The sequence below is a fragment of the Phymastichus coffea genome, unplaced genomic scaffold, assembly GCF_024137745.1.
Source record: "Phymastichus coffea isolate CEN01 unplaced genomic scaffold, Cenicafe_Pcof_1.1 PCOF00003, whole genome shotgun sequence".
Classification (NCBI taxonomy): domain Eukaryota; kingdom Metazoa; phylum Arthropoda; class Insecta; order Hymenoptera; family Eulophidae; genus Phymastichus; species Phymastichus coffea.
Window position 1 is genome coordinate 1,388,100 of NW_026706814.1, and position 21,775 is coordinate 1,409,874.

The following is a 21,775-nucleotide window of genomic DNA, read 5'->3' on the forward strand; positions in this document are numbered from 1 at the left end:
TAACGTTATCAATTATTTCAATTTGTTTATCTGCCACTTCATGGACATCTACCATTATTTCTTCAAGTAGGGCATTATTAACCGAAATTTCTGGTGTTCTAACTAGCGGGATCATTTGGAAACAAGGGCTTCTAAAATACAAAGAATAAAATATAGATTACAATTCGATTTGTAGATTTTATTGCCAATAATTCATTCTCTCTTTTATATGTAGAAACTTTACAAGTTAAGTTCTTTTTTCATTTTATTAATTTTTTCTCGAGTTTTCTGTATTTCCTTTTCTGTATCTAAAATCAGTTGTTCCAACGAAGTTGCTGTTTTTCCGGGGTTTTTTGTTTCTACAGGTTTCGCTCGAAGTGAAGTAGTAGGAGGAACTTTCAATCCGGCTGGTAAATTTTTTATCAAGTACTTGGTGCGCTGGATTTGAATATATTTCTTCCGATCCTTTTTATTTTTGCTAAATAATAATTTTTCGATGTCAGTGATGGGTGTTATGTTTAAATTCACTTCTTTCAGCTAACAGTCCTTCTGCACGTTCTTACGCGGTATTTTGGAGTTGTCGGAGAAGTCATTGATACAGAACGAGCAATATTCGGGATTATTACCGTGGGTGCAAATCCTTTCCCGAATATACTCTAATTTTTCTTCTATCGTTTTTGGAGCTACTGCAATTGTTTTTGGAGGTAATACGGGTGCTAATGGCTCGGAAAATACAGGCAACGTTTGTGATAAGTTGTCGTACGAGAATCTATATTTTTCGTATATTTCTTTATTAAGGCCGTCAAGGTGGTTTTGAAGAGCCCTGGCGCAAGCTTTCCTTTTATTCTTCGGTAATCGTTTTTTTATTAATACGGAATTCACTAAAAAAAAATTCAAAATTTGGCATACGATAAGGAAAAATTTCTCAAATAGGTTATTAATTAAACTCTAAATTTTGTATTTTCAAAACGAATTTAGAACAGTTTGCGATAATAAAAAAAAATAATAACTTTAATACGGAAAGGGAAACAAAGCTATATAAAAAACTTAATAGCAAAAAAAAATTTTTTTAAATTGATTTTACTTTGGAACGATAGTTTTTTTTTAAGTGCACGAACTAAAATATTCTAATGAATTCAGATGATTTTTCTATGTACACGATTATCTGAACGAACTAGGCTATCAGAAAAAATTGAAAGAAAAGAAAATTTTAGACTTATAGAATTTCTCGATAATGGCTTTTATCCCCCCGGGACCTACAAAAATTTTATGTAACGTCCGTTGACGAAACAATTCTCAGGCGCACTTTTTTGGTCTAACCTTACGGAAAATAACCGAGACGTGCGTGACCACTATCGCGGGAAATTCTTTTTTCGGCGACGGAGGATTGAAGCTTTACTAGACCACACGCTTGGCAATGTAGCAATGCTTCGCGATATTTTACCACACTCTTGGCCATAAAATAACGTAAAGGGGGGCCTATAATATGCACTCGACCACACGCTTGGCAATCGAGTGTAACTTTCTAAAAGACAGACCGTCCGCGAAACTAAAATAGGAAAGAATAAGGAGAGAAAAGAATGTAGAAAGAAGTTAGAATAAATAAATTTTATTAGATTTTCCTTACTCACTTTTATCTTAGTTTCCCACACACACACACACTGGAAAGAATAGCTGAAACTAACTAAATTGAACGAACTTGAAAAATAGCTAACGAATTTGAAATGGTTGCACGAACTAAATTAGAAAAATAACTGCCTAATTTTCTTAAAAACCTCCCTTTTATGCTTTTCGCAAGAGACTCCCACTCGAAAATCTTTGTCATTTTTGGGCAGGAAGAACTCAAATTTTCTTAACTTAATTGGTTGGAAAATTTGAGGAGTGTCTCAAGCGTAAGCGAAATTCGAACCCTAATTGGCCGGGGGCGGAGTGTGCGGGAGTGGCCTCATTTAAGTGCTTTGTGTCTTCTTCACATAGATGGCCCTCTATGTACTATTTTGACCTTTAATTATTTAATCTAATTCTTTTTAAATTCAACTGTGTGTATGGTACTCTAATTTTTACAAAAATATTACTTAATCTATAATAAAACTAAAGTACAGAACAAAAGTTAAGGATCATATTTATCTGAAAACAAACAAGATATTAATAGTCTTAACTATTAATTAATTATCAAAAAGCCTTAAGAAATACTGTAAAATCAGAGTTAATTATAATAAATATAGTCATTAACTTTCGTTCAAGCCGTTCTTAAATTTTCTAACGCAAAGTTGAGCGCATTCAACGATTAAACATACTATATTCGCAATAAAAAAAAATCTTAATAAATACGGAAATATAACGAATTATTTCCATATTTATATTTAGGTATAAAATTAAAACTATCCGAGCAATAAACAAAAACTATTAATTAAAATAGTCCTTGTTGATTACTTGAATGTTACTTACAATAGATAAATTTCGCATTTTTTTAAGAGATCTGCAAGCAAATGCGCTTCCCTTAATTTAAAAGAAATTAGTAATATTGAAATTATTTAAAATAAAATAACAGTACTATCGGTAGGATACACATGTGCGCTGCAGATCTCTACTTTTTAAAGAGGCTCGCAATCTGGCTACTCCGGATGGCCCGATCGTAAAATCGCTCTGATTGTTTTCAACATCCGAAGATTGCCAGATGCGCGAGCCGAAAACTGGCGCTCATATATAAAATTTTCTTTTTTCAGCTATACGCAGTTTTTCATCTTAATTTACGAGCTAAGTGTGTGGCCGGTATTTTTTGTCTTTTTTTTTTATTTTGAGCCGCCATTATAATATATCACTCAAAAACCAGATAAAACTGATAATCTTGTTGATTTTAGTGTTGAAGAATTTTGTAATGTCAACTACAAAGTAGAAGTACGTAAGAATATTGCAATAATACGATGTGGTTGGTATAGAAAGTTATTATGTTTCAAGCACTTCTTTGAAGATTATCACTACTGTGAAAACTATGTCAAATAATATATTTTAATTTATATATGAGTCAAAAATTTAGTTTTTTCTAAGAATAATTTTTAATAAAGTTCATTTGAAAATAACAAAACAACGTATTACATTACATAGTTATTTCTAGGCGTGACTTCTTTCATCTCAGGTTTATTTTTATCTCTGACAATTATTTCAAGAAAAAATGAGCGATAAACGTGCTGAGGTCAGGGTTGAAGGCAGTAGCCTGCTCGTGAGTTCGTAAAGGTGTTCTTCAGGGATTCATTGGATTAAGTGTATAATTGTTTACTGTCATAAATTACTTATTATTTAAGATATATTTATTAAAAAATCATTAAAAAACACGCTGGGGCCAGAGTAAGAGCTTGCTTGTTATTTGATAGGGGTAGTCTTTTAAATTTTGATCGGTTAGGGGTAGCTTGGTTAGGTAATATAGTTCGCTTGTGATATGGGATATATTTATTAACAGAAAAAATAATTAATGTACTAATATATTTCGCTTGTTACATGGTATACAGGGTGTCCCATTTTAAAGGAACCACCCCAAAATTTTCGACGGTTGGCGTTGTACAAAAAAATTGTTCAGACAACAGTTGTTTGGGACAATGGGGGCAACCTTTCTGTGAAATCCGATTTGACCTTGAGAATTATTTTCAAGGTCATTTGAAGGTAAAAGTCATTTTTTGAATAGGAACCCATATTTTTGATCCCGGATTCGGAAAGAGCGGAAAATTTTACGTTCAGATAACGTAATATGTGTGGGATGCGGTTAACCCCCCCGCCTCACCTAGCGTCATGTAGAGGTCAAATTTATGATTTTCTTCATCACAGGGATGATCGGGCAAGAGTAAGGTTAATTGTAATAACCCACTAACTCCAACTCCCAATAACTCAATAACCCCAATAACCCAATAACCAAGAGATATTTTGAATAAGGACCCCCATTTTTTATCCCGGATTTGAAAAGAGCGGGAAATTATAAGTTTAGATAAAGTATTATGTTGGGGGAGCGGTTCATCCACCCCCATCCCATCGGGGCAAGGGTGAGGTTAATACAGGCTTAATATTAGGCTTTGAATACATGAAGTCGACTTTGAAAATTAACCTAAAGTTTAAGCTCAAGGTCACTGTTGTTGGACCTACAATTTTTTTGGGATATGGGAGTTATTGAATTATTGGGGTTATCGGGTTATTGGATTATATGGGTTATCGAGTTATTGGGTTATTACAATTAACCTTACTCTTGCCCGATCATCCCTGTGCATAGATGAAGAAAATCACAAATTTGACCCGTACATGACCTTTGGCGGGGGGGGGGGGGGTTAACCACATCCCACACATAATACGTTATCTAAACGTAGAATTTTCCGCTCTTTCCGAATCCGGGATCAAAAAGATGGGTTGCTATTCAATAAATGACTTTGACCTTCAAATGACCTTGAAAATAAATCTCAAGGTCAAATCGGATTTCACAGAAAGGTTGCCCCCATTGTCTGAACAATTTTTTTGTACAACGCCAACCGTCGAAAATTTCGGGGTGGTTCCTTTAAAATGGGACACCCTGTATATAACAGAACAAATAATTAATACACTGTGGCTAGAGTTAGGTAGGTTAGCCTATTTGTGATTTAGTAGAGGTGGTTTTTAGGGATAACATACCTCCAAAAAATTTTTCTTTAAAAAACCACGAAATACGTCAATTTCAATTTCTTGTTTTTTCATTATAAACGCAGTTTTTATCCACTCAACCATATTGAACAGATTTTGAATTTCAAAATAGTAAATAAAAAAGAACTTTGACCTCTATAAAAAAGGGGTTGCAACCTCTTGGTGTTAAAGGTATATGAGTAGGAGCACCTACTTATAAGAAATATTTTGGCGTTGATTTTATTTAAAAGTATTGATTAGATGCAAAGATATATTAAAAAAACATTTCTCGAGGTGGTTATCAGGGGTGGATTTCGCCCCTTAAAAGTGGATGTCAGCCGATAAAAAAAAAACACGTGTCGAATATTTTTTCGAGTATTACAGCATATCCAAAAATCATTGAAATCGGTGGGATCAGGTTGGGGTGGTTCCCTTATAAGACACTGTTCTTGCTGCTACCACCGACAACCGAATCTATACACCAAACTGTTCCTTTCCTCTTCCCTTGCTCTCTTATATTTTCCTTCTACCTTCCCCGCGCGTCTCTTTACCCTCATCCGTCCTCAGCTTCTAAACCGCTAATCCGCATCTCCAGCCAATAAGTATCGTCAACCAGTATCGTCTTGCCGTATATTTCTGTTTTCGGCGTTTTCTAATGCGCTGATCCTGGCGGATTGATTATCCATTTGGTCCTTCACATTGCTGCTGTTGCTGAGGATTTGGTCTAATACTTTTGTTAGACTCGACATATTCAAACTCAGTGAGTTTAGCAGCTCCAGTTTCTTCTCATTTTCTCTGGACCGGAAAATGAGGTCTTGGATCATCACCGTGAATGCCGGCGGGAGTTGGAACTGGCTGCCATCATCAGCCGTTATAGTAATATAGTTATTACTGTTCGTGTTGTCGCAGCTGTCCATGACATTCGCGATGTTTATCGCGGTTTTCTGTACTCGCGATATTACTTCCGCACTCTGCATCAGCTGGGCTAGCGGGTGTTCTCCCTCTTGCTCGGATGCTGTGTGTTCCGCGCATAGGGATACAATCAGTTCCGAGCGTAGGGCAGCTCTTTTTGCTGGATTGCTGTGCTGATTCTCGACTTCCGCGAAATCTGCTGCGGAGTAGTCGCCAAGCAACCAGTTATGCAGTCGTGCAGCTTTCGAGAGCTTGCTCCCGCTTGTTTTGAGCTCCAGGTGTTCGAGGTACTCATTGATTTCCTCCTCCTGGAGCGTCAACACCCAGTTTTCTATTTCTGCTTGAGTGCGGTCCATTTTCCTCTGTTAGTTAACTTGCGGCTAATTTTACGCAAAATTTACAAGCTTGTTACGCGTGGTGAGAGTGCAAGTGCTGTTTTAAAAAAATTGTACGCAAGTAAAAAAAATTTTATTAGCCGATACTAGGCTTGTCAAGGGCGTTTAATGTTATGTATGCCGAAAGACTCTTCGCTCGTTATTACTCAATATAATGATCCTGCCTATCAGACGCACTAACTGTTTGTTAGCGCGGCTGTTTTGGTTAGTGTCTAAAATATTTTAACGAGCGTTGCGCGTAGTCACCAATAACCGCAGCTAATAATATTAAAAAATGTTTACTTTAAGACAACACGATATCAAATAAAATTATCAAATTGAATTAATTTCGTTTGAAAGTTGCCGGTGTTAGTTTTCCCCGGGTCAGCGGGTACAATATTATTGATTTGCGGCAACTTTCAAAGTTTATTGGTGTTTACGCTTCTAAGAGTCTTTCGGTCGCACTCGCACGCGCTTACAGTTATTATTTACAATTTTACGCCGCGGCGGGCCTTCGCAAGCTAACTAACAGGCTATGTTTACTGTTGTGGCCTTCGATATCAAGTGTGCACAACAACACTTGATTGCCACCTAAGTCGCTGGTTGATTGAGCGCAAGGTCACTATTGAGAACCGGTGTTTTGAACAATCAGAAACACCGTAGGTTCTTTTGCGTTGGGCGCCATGTAACGGGGTTCCTTACCGTTTAATTAATTTTATTAAGACGATCGCGTAAATACGCTCGCAATTACCTAGATCAAATAAGAAAGTCGGAGAGTAAGAGGGAACGGGTGTCAGTCAAGCAACAAATCTACGAATCTACAAGGAGTGGAGTTACTACGAAATAAACACGCTGAGAGCACTTGCTAATATCACGAACGAAAACTCTTTATTATCCTTCAAATGCTACACTAGAATTGGCCCGCGTGTGTATGTTTACTACGGTGCTCGCTCGACAACAACATGCAGTGTCGGGACGCTCGCTGTTCTTTGTCCGTAGAGCTATTACACGCACGCTTCGCATCGAATGCGGAAAATCAGTTATCACGCATGCAATCGCGGTCGCGAGATCGAGCTGGCCAGCTTACCTTTATTTTGCAGACGCACGAAGACGAAGGGAACAATTCGCACTGCGGGAAAGTCTGATTGTTCTTTTTGTCGCGGATCGCGAATTCGCGCGCACGTGGTTTCGCCTTCGATGGCGAAACCTCACACACACACTCTTGATGCCGCAGGCAACAATGCTGCTTTTTCGGCTGGCTCAGGTCTGCACGCCGTGTAGCTCGATGACAATTACTCAGGACTCTGGGGCACGTACGGGCAATTAGGTCGCGAACCTTAACTTTCGTGGCTTCCGTACCGGTAGCTAGATCTCCACTGGTTCGTTTTCAATCGCGCGCGTTCCGTCTGCTCGCGTGCCGAATTCCGTTGTCACATTTTTCGTCTCCCGGTAAGTGCTGCCCCCGCAGATAACATTCATAGTTTTTTAATAGTTGTTAATAGTAAATTTTTTTGTTGATTGTACATATAGTAATGAATTGTAGATTGGTTTTACATTCATTTATACACATTTAAAATAAAATTTTGTATATAACTACTTAAATTGAATAAACAATTAACTTTTTACAGTGATTTATTTCAAATCAAAATTTATTTCGTAATGATTATTTTAATGACAATAAATTATGAATCAAGTTTTTCATATTACCTCATGTTATTTACTTTTTTGAAATAATGTTACGTTTAGTACAATTTTGTTAATAAAAAATTCTCATTTCATAAATAATGAATAAATATAGGTGTAATTCGTAATTTAAGACACCTTGTAATTGAGTTTTAATAAAATCTGCAATAAGTATAATTTTATAATTTCTTCTGTATACACGTTCATTTTATTTATTTACAAACCTCAAAATATAGTCAACGATATATATCCTCAGCTTCAAATCCTTACTTCTAGCCAATCCTCTAATAACCTAAATAATCCATTTAATTCAGGATTGGGGAACGTAATAAATATTATATTCTCATATGACACCGGATGGACTAAACGTGGAAATGGGAGAAGCTACGATAGACTAAATTGCTATAGTTCAATTATTGGCTCTATGACAGCCAAGATTTTAAACTACACAACAAGAAATCGTGAGTGCAAGAAATATGAAATGGATCACGCGAAAACGGATTGTCGCTTGAATTTTTCGGGTAGCACTAAAACTATGGAGGCTGATGCGGGTGTCCAATTGATCAATCATAATTCCATTCTAAAACAAATTGGTTTGCAGGACGAAAAGACAAACCCGATATTATCTATTTATTTCATAAATTTATTTCATAAATTAGCTGAATTTATTTCATAAATTAGCTGATAAGAATTACTTAGTCAAGAACTTTTGCTTAGAATAAAGGTGATGGAAATAAATTAGCAGTTCAACTTAGAAAATTACCTAATCATTTTTTCAGCCGCCATAAAATTGTTGGGTTTGGTGTGATCCCGAAAAAAACAACACTATTTAATTGTCTAGTAATGATTTGTATGAGGCATTCGTCATATTTTTTAAAAAAATATACAGCCAATTCTAATAAGTTTTGTATTACTGCATCTATTCAGGTAAACGAAAGTTTGAATAATATTGTCGCTAATAAGGCTCACAAAAATAAATGTTTAAGTAGAAGCCCAGCCTATCATGTAAAAGTTACTAGTAGCGTGTACATTAAAAATGACGGTAAAAAAAGTATAATAAATGTTATCCCGGAACTAAACTTCCTATCATCAAATATTTCAGTGAGATATGTACAATGAGCTGACAGTAAAAGTTCATTAAGAAAAGTATCAGATAAAACAATAAAAAAAAGCAAGAAAAATAGAATTAAAAAAATTAAAATAAGTTTTAAGAAAACACAAAGAAAAATTAGAAGATGTAATGTATAAAACTAATTGTAGTTTAGATGAAGAAACTAGATTAGGAAGCCAATAAGTGTAAATCGACAGTAAAAGTATAAAGTATACTTTTAATGTTTACATTTATATGGAAAAAGCAATTTCACCTATGGTTTCTAAAGTTACTGGTCTCACTACAAGTAACGGCATGCCATGTCATTATAATGAACCATTAGAAACTCTGACAATGTGAGATGTTTTGGATTCCATTAAAAATTTTTTGATCCCTCGACAAAATTGAAGAAATGTTTATTAGTTCCTCAAAATTCGAACTTTGATACACTTTTACGACAAATAATAATAATATGCTTTGTGATTTTAACGTAATATATGGTATCTCTGATACTTTAAAAATGTTTCTGGTACTACTAAAAAAAATGTTGATGAATTTAAATTGAGTACTAGTATTAAACGAACAGCAAAAATTTCACGATGTTGTTTCTGAAGTTTTAGTTTTAGAGAAGTTTCTTGGTAAGTTAGGGTATAGAACGAAATTATCTGAATACAGTAAAACGTATTCTAAATATTATAAAAACAATATAAAATGATATTATAAAAACAAGGGAAGTTAACTATAATTTAAAGTTTTTAACTGAAATAAAAGTTGTAATATCTATAGGAATGTTAAAAAAATTTACTAAGCGTAGTGTAACTTACGATGCAATTTATAAAATATTTAAGAGTGAAGAAGATGATAGAATAAATAAATTTTTTTAATGAGATGGTTCAACGAAAAGTTAAAATTACAAAAGATAAAAAGAGGAGAGAGGGAAGGTCGGTGGAAGAATGTGGACGTGTCTTGGCTGTGAGTGCGAGTTTTGGTGAGAAAGTTAAAGAGGAAAAGTGTTTGAGGAGAGAAATAGATGTGAAAAGAGCGTGGAGGCGGAAGAGGAGTGGAGTAGAGAGAGAGAAAGGCTAGGAGAAGAGCAGGAAAAAGCAGAGAGAGAGGAATAAAGAAAAAAAGAAAATTTGAGGTTAAGAGAGAAAATCAGAAAGCAGGAAAGGCAGAGAGGAGGGGTGGTAAGAAGTAAAGGCGGAGACAGAAAAGGTAAGACAGGGAATAAAGGTGGGATCACGAGTAGAATTAGAGTCGAATTAAGGCGTACGGGATAGTGATGGAAAGATTTGTGACAACAGAAAAATTAAGAGATAAAGGTGGAAGTATGGATAAGACAGGCCCAGAGGAGGAAAAGAAGAATAGAGTAAACGTGGTGAGAGGGAGAGAGAGCGGATATGGGCTGAGGGAGAATATTAGAGGAGAATTTAGAGAGGCAAAAAGATGCAAGAGTGAAAGTGAGAGGAGAGGGATGGAAGAGGAGGGGGGAGAAGGATTGGACAACACGATAAGAGAAGTGGGAAAAAGTAGTGGTGCAGAAGATTTAATGGAAAAGATACGGGCAGATATAAGGGATTTAAGAGAGGTATGGGAGGATGAAAGGAAAGAATGGACAGAAATGTTTAAAGAAATAATGGGAAAAATGGAAAGAATGGAGGCAGAGGGGAAAAGAAGAGAAAAAAGATAGGAGAAAGAAATAGGAAAAGTTAGGAGAGAACAAAAGAGAGAGAGAGAGAGAGAGAGAGAGAGAGAGAGAGAGAGAGAGAGAGAGAGAGAGAGAGAGAGAGAGAGACGAAAGAAGAAAGGGAAACAGCAGAACGTAGAGAACAGAAACTGCAGGAAAAATGCTTAAACGGAATATGGAACTGAGAAGGATATCCAGAAGAATGGAGGAAGTGAATAATAGTACCAATATATAAGAAAGGGAGGAAAGAAGAAGTAGAAAACTATAGAGGAATAACGCTGATGGATACGGGATATAAAATATATGCGGAAATACTGAGGAAAAGCTGGAAAGAAAACTAGAAGCTAAAGAAACGCTAAGCGATACGCAGATGGGATTTAGGAAGAAAAGAGGAACAATGGACGCAATATATATATATTAAAAATAATAATAGGGAAGGAAATAAGGGAAAAAGGAGGAAAACTGTTTGTATTCTTTGCCGACATGAAGGCCGCTTTTAACAAGATAAAGAGGAAGAAAATATGGGAAACAATGAAAGAGAAAGGGATAAATAGAAAAATTAGGAAAAGAATAGAAGAAATATACAAAAAAAACAGGGAGTAAGGTAAAAGTTGGAGGAGAAATAATTGGAGAGTTTGAGACTTACAAAGGCGTAAGGCAAGGGTGCCCTTTGAGCACCACGCTATTTAATCTTGCCTTCGCCGACCTGGAAATGAAGATCAAGCAGGTGCAGGAAGGAGGGGTAGTGATAGGAAGGAAGAAAATATGGACATTAGGATATGCAGATGATATAGTGATGATGGCAAAGAGTGAAAGTGGAATGAAAGCAATGCTGAAAAAATTAAAAAGATACCTGGAAGAAAAGGGATTAGAGTTAAATGTAGGAAAATCAAAGATGATGAAATGCAGAAGAGGAGGAGGAAGGGGGAAGGAAGAAGAATTCGAATGGGAAGGTGAGAGGATAGAGATGGTTAAAGAGTACAACTACTTGGGATATGTGATAAGCAGAAATAACGGAAATAAAAAGCAGATAATGAAGGTAGAAGGGAAAATAAATATGGGACTCGGAAGACTATGGGGGCTAGGGGAAAAGCTATTTAGAGAAAATTAGGAGCTAAGGATGAACCTGTTCGATGCACTGGCGAAAAGCGTGATTATGTATGGAGCAGAATTCTGGGGATGGAAGAGATATGAAGAAATATAGAGACTACAACTAAAATACATAAAGTGGGTATTAGGATTAGATAGAAACACGCCAAGTTACTTAATACGATGGGAAACAGGAAGACAAGAAATGAAAGAAACAGCATTAGAAAGAGCAATGAGGTATGAAAACAAAATAAGATAAGAAAGAGATGGCTCAATAAAAAAAGAAGCATGGAGAGAACTAAAGAAAAGGGAAAGAAATGAATAAGATAAAAAGGGTAAGAAGGAGGAGAGAGAGGAAAGGCTAGAAAAAAGTAAAATATACAGACAGAGGGAAAAGGGAGATGAAATGAGGGAAGAGTTTTGGGAAGAAATAAGAGTTGAGCTTAAGAAAAAAAAAGAAAAAGAACTAGAAGAAAAACTAGAAAAATCAAGATACATAAACGAGTGGAAAGAACTGAAAGAAGAAATGAAAAGGTATAGGTTAAAGGAAATTCAAGGACAGGGAGGAATAGAAGGCCTACAAATAAGGGAAAGGTTTAGGTTAGGTAATGAAACGAGAGGAAGCAGATATTGGGAAAAAGAAGAAAATAAGACATGCAGAATGCGTATGAAAGAGGAAGAAAATTGGAAACACATAGTAGAAAAATGTGAAAAAAGCAGAAAGGAAGGCGAAGAATGGGAAAAAATAATAATAGGAAACAAAGAAAAGATAGCGTGGATGATGGAGATAAAATGGAAAAGAAGAAGAAACGAAGAGAAGAAAGAAAAAGAAAAACAAGAGGACGAAACTGCATGACCCTAAGGAGAGACGGAAACAGAAGACAAAGAAGCAAGACTCGCAGACACATCTACATACACACACATACATACACACACACACAAAACACGCACACACGCGCAAACATAAACATACACATGCACGCACACACACAAAATACAAGTACTAGCAACTACACAAGCGAGAGGAAGCAGGTATTGGAGAATGGAGCAAAATGGAAAAGAAGAAGAATCGAAGAAGAGAAAGAAAAAGGTAAATTAGAAGACAAATTATAAGATACAATTATAAATTATAAAATAAGTGAGGTTGAGGAAAGAAAAGGCAGAAGGAGCAATAGGAATTAAGAAAAAGGTGTCAAAGCCCTAATAAGGAGAAAGGTAGATGAAATGATTAGCAAGAATGAGAGCAAAAGCAAAGGAAAGGCAAAGGTGAAAAGGCAAAAGAAAGTAACAAAGAAAAAAGTTGAAAAGAAAATATGCAAGAAAGAGAAAAACAGAAGAGCGGAAAAGGCAGATCTTGGAGAGAGAGAGAGAGGAAGAGAAGATTAATCAACAGAAAAATGGGAAGAAGAGCTGAACAAAGAGAAGCAGAAGACGGGAACGCAAGAGTTGCAGACACACCTACATACGTACACACACACACACACACACACACACACACACACACACACACACACACACACACACACACACACACACACACACACACACACACACACACACACACACACACACAAAACACATACATTATCAATTATACAAACTTAATACGAGACACAATTGTAATATAACAAAAGAAAACCAAATGTAACATATAAGTTGTAAAAAAAAAAATAAACAAAAGATAAAAAAAGTTGTGATTGCGTTTTTGGAGTTTTTGACTCGTTAAATAAGTTGTTTTGTAGAAAAAGAAGTTTATGATAAAGATATTGCTTTTAGTGTAAGAAATATTATTTGAAAAATTCAATTTTGTTATGGAACGTTTTAGTATTTTTTGATTTTCAATTCAATTCAATTGAAAAATGAATTGATATTGTTTGCTCCAAGCGAATATGGTTTATTTTTAATTTTTTTTTTTCAAATGCGATTTCATTATATCGCCAATATTATTAAAAATATGGATTATTTAAGGCCTTTTTTGAAAATATATATTTTTCTCTGCGATTTTTACTATTTCCTCCACTCTTTGGCGCTACGGATATTTTCTGCGATTTTATATCTTTCAATAGATGCGGTGTTGCCAAATCTCCAATCCCTACCACCAGGTATGATGAAAAAGTCATCGGATTGAAATCTTCAATCAATAATATTTCAATATTTCTGAATTTAATATCGGTACCCATATAATACTATTTCATCTAACTTCTAAAATATTAAACTATTTTTTGTGAGAATTCACAGAAATCTTGATACAATCAACTGCTTAGAAAAGTAAGCCAGATATAGGGAATATTTGTTGATACAGTCAACTTTGAATCTGAATATTTTGAAAATGAATATCGATACCTAAACTAATTTTTCTATGATTACTGGTCCAAAATGAAACTTATTTTCAAAGTTTCAAAAATCTACCGAAAATCGATTTATGATTGAACGTCCATAAGAAAATAGGAAATTATCATTTTGAATTATACTGGAATAATTCGTACAAATCGATAATTTGATTACCATCTGTGAAATTGTGTTATCTTAAAATGTGATTGGAATTCTCCATTATAATATTTACAATACTAAAATATTATGAACAATGTACTATAAAGAGTGGATATTCATTAAGGCGTTCGCCTATGTAGGAGAGTGACTGCGATAGAGAATACAGAGCATGAACGAGAGAGAGAGAATGAGATAGAGATTGAACGAAGAATTTGGGAGTATATAGGGAGACCAGAGCTGAATGGGAGGGGAAGAGCAGCACGTGACTAGGAAAAATCAGTACAGCTTGAGCTAGCAACATATAAGTTGATAAACCAAAAAATAAAGGAAGAGAATATTTTGCATTGTCATTCAATTGCAACATTTGCTCTTCTTTTTATGGCACACGAATCTTAGGTGGAGATTCGCATGATGGAAACGGAGAGGTATAGGGTACCGTCTCATGCTTTTGTTTCGCGTCTGCTGAGAGCTTCACCGTACGATCATGTGAAATAAGACGCAGAGCCTTGCCATCTGGACCATCGCTCTCCTGACGTCACTAGCTCTGTAAAGCTGCGGTATTGTCAACAACGACCTGACAGCACACAGCTTTTTACTCTCGTTTCTTCATTCACAACATTGACGTCGACAGCGATAATGGCCAAGATAGGCAAGGATTAATCGCTTTACGAGCGTTTTTTATTATATTGAGTGCGCTGATGTTTCCGTTAGCTCATTGATAGTTTTGTTTTGATTCTCTTTCTCCTTCTCGCGTTCAATAAGTGCGACTAGTTGTCTTTGTTTAGTGATTAGCTTGTAATCAAATCAAGGCTGATACTTTTTTGTTTTGTTTCTGAAAAACGTAATAAACACTTCATTTTTGTTTAGTTTGTCATGCTTGGTTTTTATCTGTATTATACATTCATCTAATCTTCTGTGACAGTAAGAACTTTTATTCAAAGTAAAATCGTCTTTCGCTTTATTTCGCGCGTTCGTGCTCTTTTTCAGCCGTGCGATTTGCATGTGCGATAGTACTTTATATTCAAATAGTTGAAAGAGCCATTTCATTTACTAGCGATGTTACTATCTGTTAACTGAATAAAAGAAATATAAGGCGAGATAACAACAGTATCCTTTAACCATTGAATAATACTACCTACTTGAAGTTGCGATGATAAATTATGATAAACTTCCGTCCGATTACAAGTAATCAGTAAAATCATCAAGGAATCAACTTACCCTGCCAAATATTAACGAAACAATTTAATTAAAAAATTATAAAACTTTAGATGTAAAGATTTCCAATCTATTGGATTATAATACGAGTATAAAAATACTGAACATATGAGAACGGATACTCAAGAAAAAACTAAGGAAATGAAATTAGAATAACACTAAACTTTTGAAAGATCTCAACATGACGTATGACTAACAATGTTAATCTATAGTATTTTGAAATTTTGAAATTAAAAAAATGTATGTAAGTATGTATATATTTTAAATGTTAGTAGTGAAAAAACACATTTGTAAATTGCATATTTCAAAAATTAAATTGTGACAGCTCTTCTTATTTATAAGTAACAAAAGTAATAAAATTATTCGGTTTTACGAGTTATTTCACCAAAAATTCGACAAAACTTAATCATTGCCACTCATTTAATTCGCTATGGTTCTCGAAATTTAAAATTAAATTACAAAAATTAATTGAATGTCGCAAACAGTAGCGGGATAAACGAGTAAAAATGATTAATTGCAACGGTTCTCATTTTTACTAAACAACCACCCCGTTACATAATTAATATCGAATTTTTGAATTGAGTTCGTAAAACCTAATAATTTTGTAACTTTTTTTTTATTTATAAGTAAAGATGTCAACATTTAATTTTTGATATTTGAACTCAGCATTTGACTGAAAAAATTTCCGGTAAAAGGCTTATTTTATGTGTCATATCGTAGCGTATTGTCGTACTAGACCTTTGTCTAATATGACTTTACGCACCAGGTGAACCTTTTTCCAATAAAGTCAAAAACTGTCGCCGTCTCAACATCTGTGGTTAAGACGACTCTACTCTTTAACTTTAACTATGCTCAAAACGACTAGCTAGGTCATGATCTCAGGTCTTTTAGGAGTTGCGGTGGGATAGAACCTCCCAAAAACTCGCCAGAATATTTTGTTTTAAAAGACTTTTGGACATATACTATACTACATATACATATACTATACTACATATACATATACTATACTACATATACATATACTATACTACATTGTAACATTTAATACTTATTTTGATCAATGTTATAAAAAAATAAATTCGAACTTAGTGCAATTTAAATCGTGAATTATAAATTATTGTCTTAACAATCTAATTTATTCAATAAACGAAATTAACTCTAAAATTAAATAATTAAATAATAGCATGAATTCTCGAATAAACTCAATAATAAATAAAATGAATGATAAATTATTCATTTAAGTTCGCTTTTGTCTCATGAGTTGTTTAGGCTCTGTGAGTTGGAACCCTTAAGATGAATATAGGATGGTAAACTAGATTGTTTCTTAAGTTCGCATTTGGCACTTTGAGATGTTTAGACTCAACGAGTTGGAACCCTTAAGATTTGACAAGACCGAGCGGAGCATGAAATAATTCTCAGACCATAGTTAAAATTAAATAAATAATTTATTTAATAACTGCTTCCGAGCACTATCTGATGCCTCTTGCTCAAGGTTCAAGTCCTGACGGTGGCTATCAGTAGTGCTCTTATTACAACATGATACTTAATTTTATATAAGTTTTGATCACGCCATCGATACTTAATTTTCGGAATTACATTATTTCGCTTAAATCATCTCAACTGTTTTGATATTTATTTATTTTTTCTCTTACATATTTATTATTTATTTGTTTATTATTTTCATATAATGTTTATATAATCATAATGTTTATAAATAATGGGGGAGCGATTGGACCGTCACAACATATACATATACTATACTACATATACTATAGCACTAACAGTACTATAAGCCTTGCAAGCTTATTTTTTTAATTTTTTTCTTCTAAGTCTCGATACGTCGTTCATCTGCTCAGTCATCTATCAAGCAGTCACCCGCGTTCTTACCTCTCAGTATGGTTTCCGTATAGGTAGCGACTAAGCACCACCATTCGGGTTCATGCAGCATTACCACCACAATGTTATCGGAGTGATGCTGCCGACCGTTCCTTCCAGTTCCTGTCTGAGTCTTGTCCAGCGGTCACACGCGAAAAACGTGTGTTCCGCGTCGTCTCGTTCGTGTCCACAGTACTTAGAGTCGGGTATTCGTACTCTGCTCATATTGTAAAGGTACCGTCGGAAGTACCCGTGACCCATCAAGAGCTGGGTGACGTAAAAATTTACATGGCTAAATTTCCTTCCGAGCCGCAGCCTCAAGTCCCATATCAGTCGTCTCGTCCAGTTACAACCTCGTTCTTCTATCCACCGGCCTTGCCAGATATCAATCGTCCTATCACGCTCGGCGATTGTCGCGCTCTTTCGTTCTATGTCCGCGCTGCTCCCGTAGATCTTTTTGCGTTTAAAGGCCAGGAGATGCACGGGTATTACACCCGCCACCACCAAGACAACCTGCGCAGAAACTGTTCGGTAGGAGCAAGCGATTCGCAGTGCGCCCTCTCCTCTCTCTGTACTATCATCATCGTCTTACAGTATTTCTTTATCTTCAGGGAGTCTGCCCATATTTCCGTGCTGTATAGGAGGATTAAGTGTGTAGTCGCCATTATCAGTCGCCGTTTCCCTGATCTCGGTCTCGTTGTGTTTGCCATCAGACGATTCGAAAATGCTATTCTCTCTACCCCTTTCCGGGCTGGCTTCTGTATTTGAGGCCAGAAGGTCATCTTCGTACCGAGGATTACCTTAAGGTACTCGACTTCCCTCTTGGTCTCCATCTCGTATATCCCCACTTTCATGTGTAGTATGCGACTTCTTGCGAGAAACGTCAGCTCCGTCCTTTCTGTTGCGAGTGGCAGTCCGTGGTCTGTCATCCATCATCCAATTTATCTCATGATCAGATTTAACGTCAGGTGCACCAGCTCAAGAGACCTCTTCGTGATCACCGCAGCCACGTCATCATCGTAAGCGACGAGGGTCACTCCGAACGGCATCCCAAGTCGAAGCAGGCTATAAACAAGATATATTCCAGAAGTCAGGTCCCAGTATCGACCCCTGAGCCAACCCAGCGATGACCTCTCTCGTAATCTGTCCTTCGATCGTCTCTTACGTTATCCGTCTGTTTTTCACGTAATCCTCCAGAACCCAGACTAAGTATGGTGGAATCTCGAAATTGCTTTTCAGCGTCTCCAAGATATCCCTTCATCTGGCCGAATTGAAAGTATTTCTAATGTCGCCAGCAACACGATGAGTCACGCCACCTGTGTAGTGTCTGTTCAGTTTCAGGAAAGAGTTTACCACCTTTTGAATCGTTTCAATCGTCGATCGACTCCTCCTAAAACCGAACAATAAGTCTAAGAGACCCCCTCCGGCCTGTATCGCGTCCTTCAGTTCTCGGTTTCAATAATTGTTCAAAGAGTTTGCCAGTTGTGTCAAGTAAACTCAATGGTCGGTAGTTGGAAGGCGTGTCAGGATCGCGTCTTTGGGATAAGGACGAGCCTTGCCTCTTTCCACCGATCGCTGAATGTTTCTTTCGTCAAGCACGTGTTGTACAGATCGAGAAGTATCTCCGGTCGTAGACAAGCCACGAGCCGGAAGATCTTGACCAGTACTGTGTTTGGTCCCGGCGTCTTGCTCGTCTTCATCGCATTCGTTGTTCTGGTGAGCTCCTCAGCGGCAAAGACGGGGGGCACCGGTGCGTCCACGTCGTCCATCACGTTCGTCCGAATCGGATGCGTCGGAAACAATCCGTCAACAATCCGTCCTATTGTTTCAACATCTTTGAATTCCGGTGGGACTCGAACTCCTAGTTTGCCGGTCACAAAATTTTACCCGCCCAGGGATCCTCGTTCACCTCCTCGCAGAGCTTCCTCCAGTATTGCATCTTGTTGCTCCGTATTGCTTTCGACAGCGTCTTCCGTGCTGTTTTGTATATAGCCTGGAGGTTTTCCCTTTCGGGTCCGCCCCAGCCTTCATCGTCGATTTGCCAGGTGTAATTATCCTGCGAAACTCGGCAATCTCGTTCATCCACCAGTATTGCGGTTGTCTTTTTTGTATCTGTCGACGTTTCGGCAATGTACTGTTGCACAAGCTGTTTATTAGTTTGGCCGTCTCGTCTGTCACTCTTTCCGCTCTTCTCCGGCCCGTTAGCTGTGTACTATAACGGAGTACGTCGTGTCCATGCCCAGGTTTGGTCTGACCAAGATAGCCAGACCCCTTTTCCGGTGGGCTGGTCCGCCCCTGTTAGATCAATTCTTTGCATCTGTTTTCTTTTTTGTCTTGTTTGTTCCTTTTCGTGTGACCGTCTGCCAGTCCTTGGTCGCTTCCATTGTCGATGGCCTATTTTGTAAGGGCTCCGGCGTGGTTCCGATCGACGAACGTTTCGTGTATTGTTGCTTTCTTCGAGACGTCCTCCCGAAACTGCGTCCAATCGCTTGTGCAGCGCAATGTCCATAGTCTCGAGAATTGTCTTAATTCCCATCTTCACTGTCATATTCATGTTCTTTTGTACATTCGCTGCTTTGACTATTTTCGTCTTCGTCTCTTGTATGAGCTGTAGCAGTTCAGTCAAGTCTTGTGTGTTGTTTGTCGTTGTGAGTGTTCGTCCTGTCGGCTATTCTCGGTTCTGAGCGGTAGAGACGTAGCACACCGCGCTGCCTTCGCTTGACACACTGTCTGTCCTCTGTCATTTTGGTAAGTTTAGTAAAGTCTTATTCGTGTCGTTATTTCGTGTTTTCCTCCTCTTCCCCGTGCACAAAGTGTGGCCTTCAAAATCCTTGCCGCTGCCCACGGCCACGGGGGCTTTCACCCGATCGGAACCCGGGGGATCCCCTTCATTCGCTTTCGGACGGCTCCATTTCTAGGAGTCCCCGGGCATTCGCTTTTACGGTAAGACCCTTTTATTAGGTTATCAAGCATTCCCCTCGCCGGTTTGCCGAATGGCATGTGTGTGTGAGTATAGGTGTGCGTAAGAGATGAATGGTTGGGCACATCGGCAGAATCTTTTGCGTCATTTGTGAGCCATATCTTTCTCTCAGCCGTGTCCGTTAGCGTTATTGCTAAGAGCATTGACGAGATAGACATTCCCACTGGGCACGATCGTGGCCGTTAGAAGTTAGCATTTGCTCAGTGATGTATAACTACTCCGTGTACCAGCCCGGCATTATTATTATTATTATTATTATTATTATTATTATTATTATTATTATTATTATTATTATTATTATTATTATTACTATTATTAATATAATTTTAATTTTATTATAAAATTCTTTATTATAGTTACGCAAAGCTGTTTATAAAATGCCTACTGAAAGTGATGATTCAAGTAAAAGTGTTGCATTAGCTTTGCAAAGAGTATTCCATGAATTACAATTTTCTGATAAACCAGTTGGAACTAAGAAATTGACTAAGAGCTTTGGATGGGAAACATTGGACTCATTCATGCAACACGATGTGCAGGAGTTTTTGCGTGTTGTAAGTATTATTGTATGATATAATCTTACATCATATTTTATTTTATTTATTTAGCAAATCCCATTGTTCCAAATCATTCTTTGGTTACATAGCACATGTGATGATTCAAAAGATGTATAAAATTTTAAATTTTCTACAAGCACACAAAAAATTGGTGTATATATAAATAAAGACATACGTATATTTTTGTGTTTTTTGACACATTAAATCTTATTTAGTAATCAGTTTTCACTAGTAGATTATGTTCAAGGATATTTTACGGTGAAATTCAGCAAAACATTGTTTGATTGAAGATTACTAGTAATTTGTTAATTAAAATTACAATTCACTACAAGTAAAAATGATATTTAGATAATTACGACGTATCGAAGTCTTTATTTATGACTTCCTCATCAGGCTATAAAATAATATACAAACCTCAGCTCAAAATCTTTTCAAACATGTATGAAAATTAATACACCAAGTCCATCGTTCATACTCATCAATAAAAAAATTTTTTAATAAAAACTAATTTAAGTGATTGCCACACATGGTCATAATAAAAAATTAATTGATTATTTGTAACCTATCGAGTCATTGAAACCAGTAACTGAAAATTTATTTATTGGTAAATGTAAATAGCAAAGTAATTTGTGTAAACGTGGTTTTTAATAGAAAGTTATTTATAACGTCTTTATAATATTCTTCAGGTTGTGTTTGAGAATTGTACTTCATATGAAGGATCAAACGTGTTTGTTTCCTTTTATTGCAAAATGAATTATTATTCATCTTATAATATTCAGCTTTACGAATTGACCTTTTTTCCATATATTGAAAAATCTCGCAAAATCATATAAACACACGGTGTTTAACTCTTCAGGGCGGTGTGGATAGTATTCGAGGTGTGTTCAAAAAATAACGAGAATTTTCGTTTTATGAAAAAAATATTTATTTATTCATCTACATTAATGTTGTCGCCTTCAAAGTAGTCCCCTTCGGATACAATACACTTATGCCAACGCTTTTTCCAATCCTCGAAACACTTTTGAAACTCGATCTTTGTAATAGCTTTTAGCTCTTTCAGCGATTCGCTTTTAATGTCATCTATGCTTGTAAAACGACGGCCTTTTAATGTTCTCTTTATTTTTGGAAATAGAAAAAAGTCACATGGAGCCATATCTGGCGAATATGGAGGCTGAGGCATCGTTACAGTTTCGTTTTTGGCCAAAAATTCAC

The 21,775-nt window shown here is 36.4% G+C and overlaps 1 protein-coding gene across 1 annotated transcript in view; it reads left to right on the plus strand.

Annotated features, from left to right (window-relative positions):
* The window catches only part of LOC131665443 (ubiquitin carboxyl-terminal hydrolase 7), a 957,589-nt gene that overhangs the window by 292,981 nt on the left and 642,833 nt on the right, over window positions 1–21,775 (plus strand). The window contains exon 7 of the mRNA XM_058937325.1: window positions 20,366–20,560. Within this exon, the coding sequence (XP_058793308.1) occupies window positions 20,366–20,560 (195 nt within the window). The remainder of the gene's footprint in view (window positions 1–20,365; window positions 20,561–21,775) is intronic.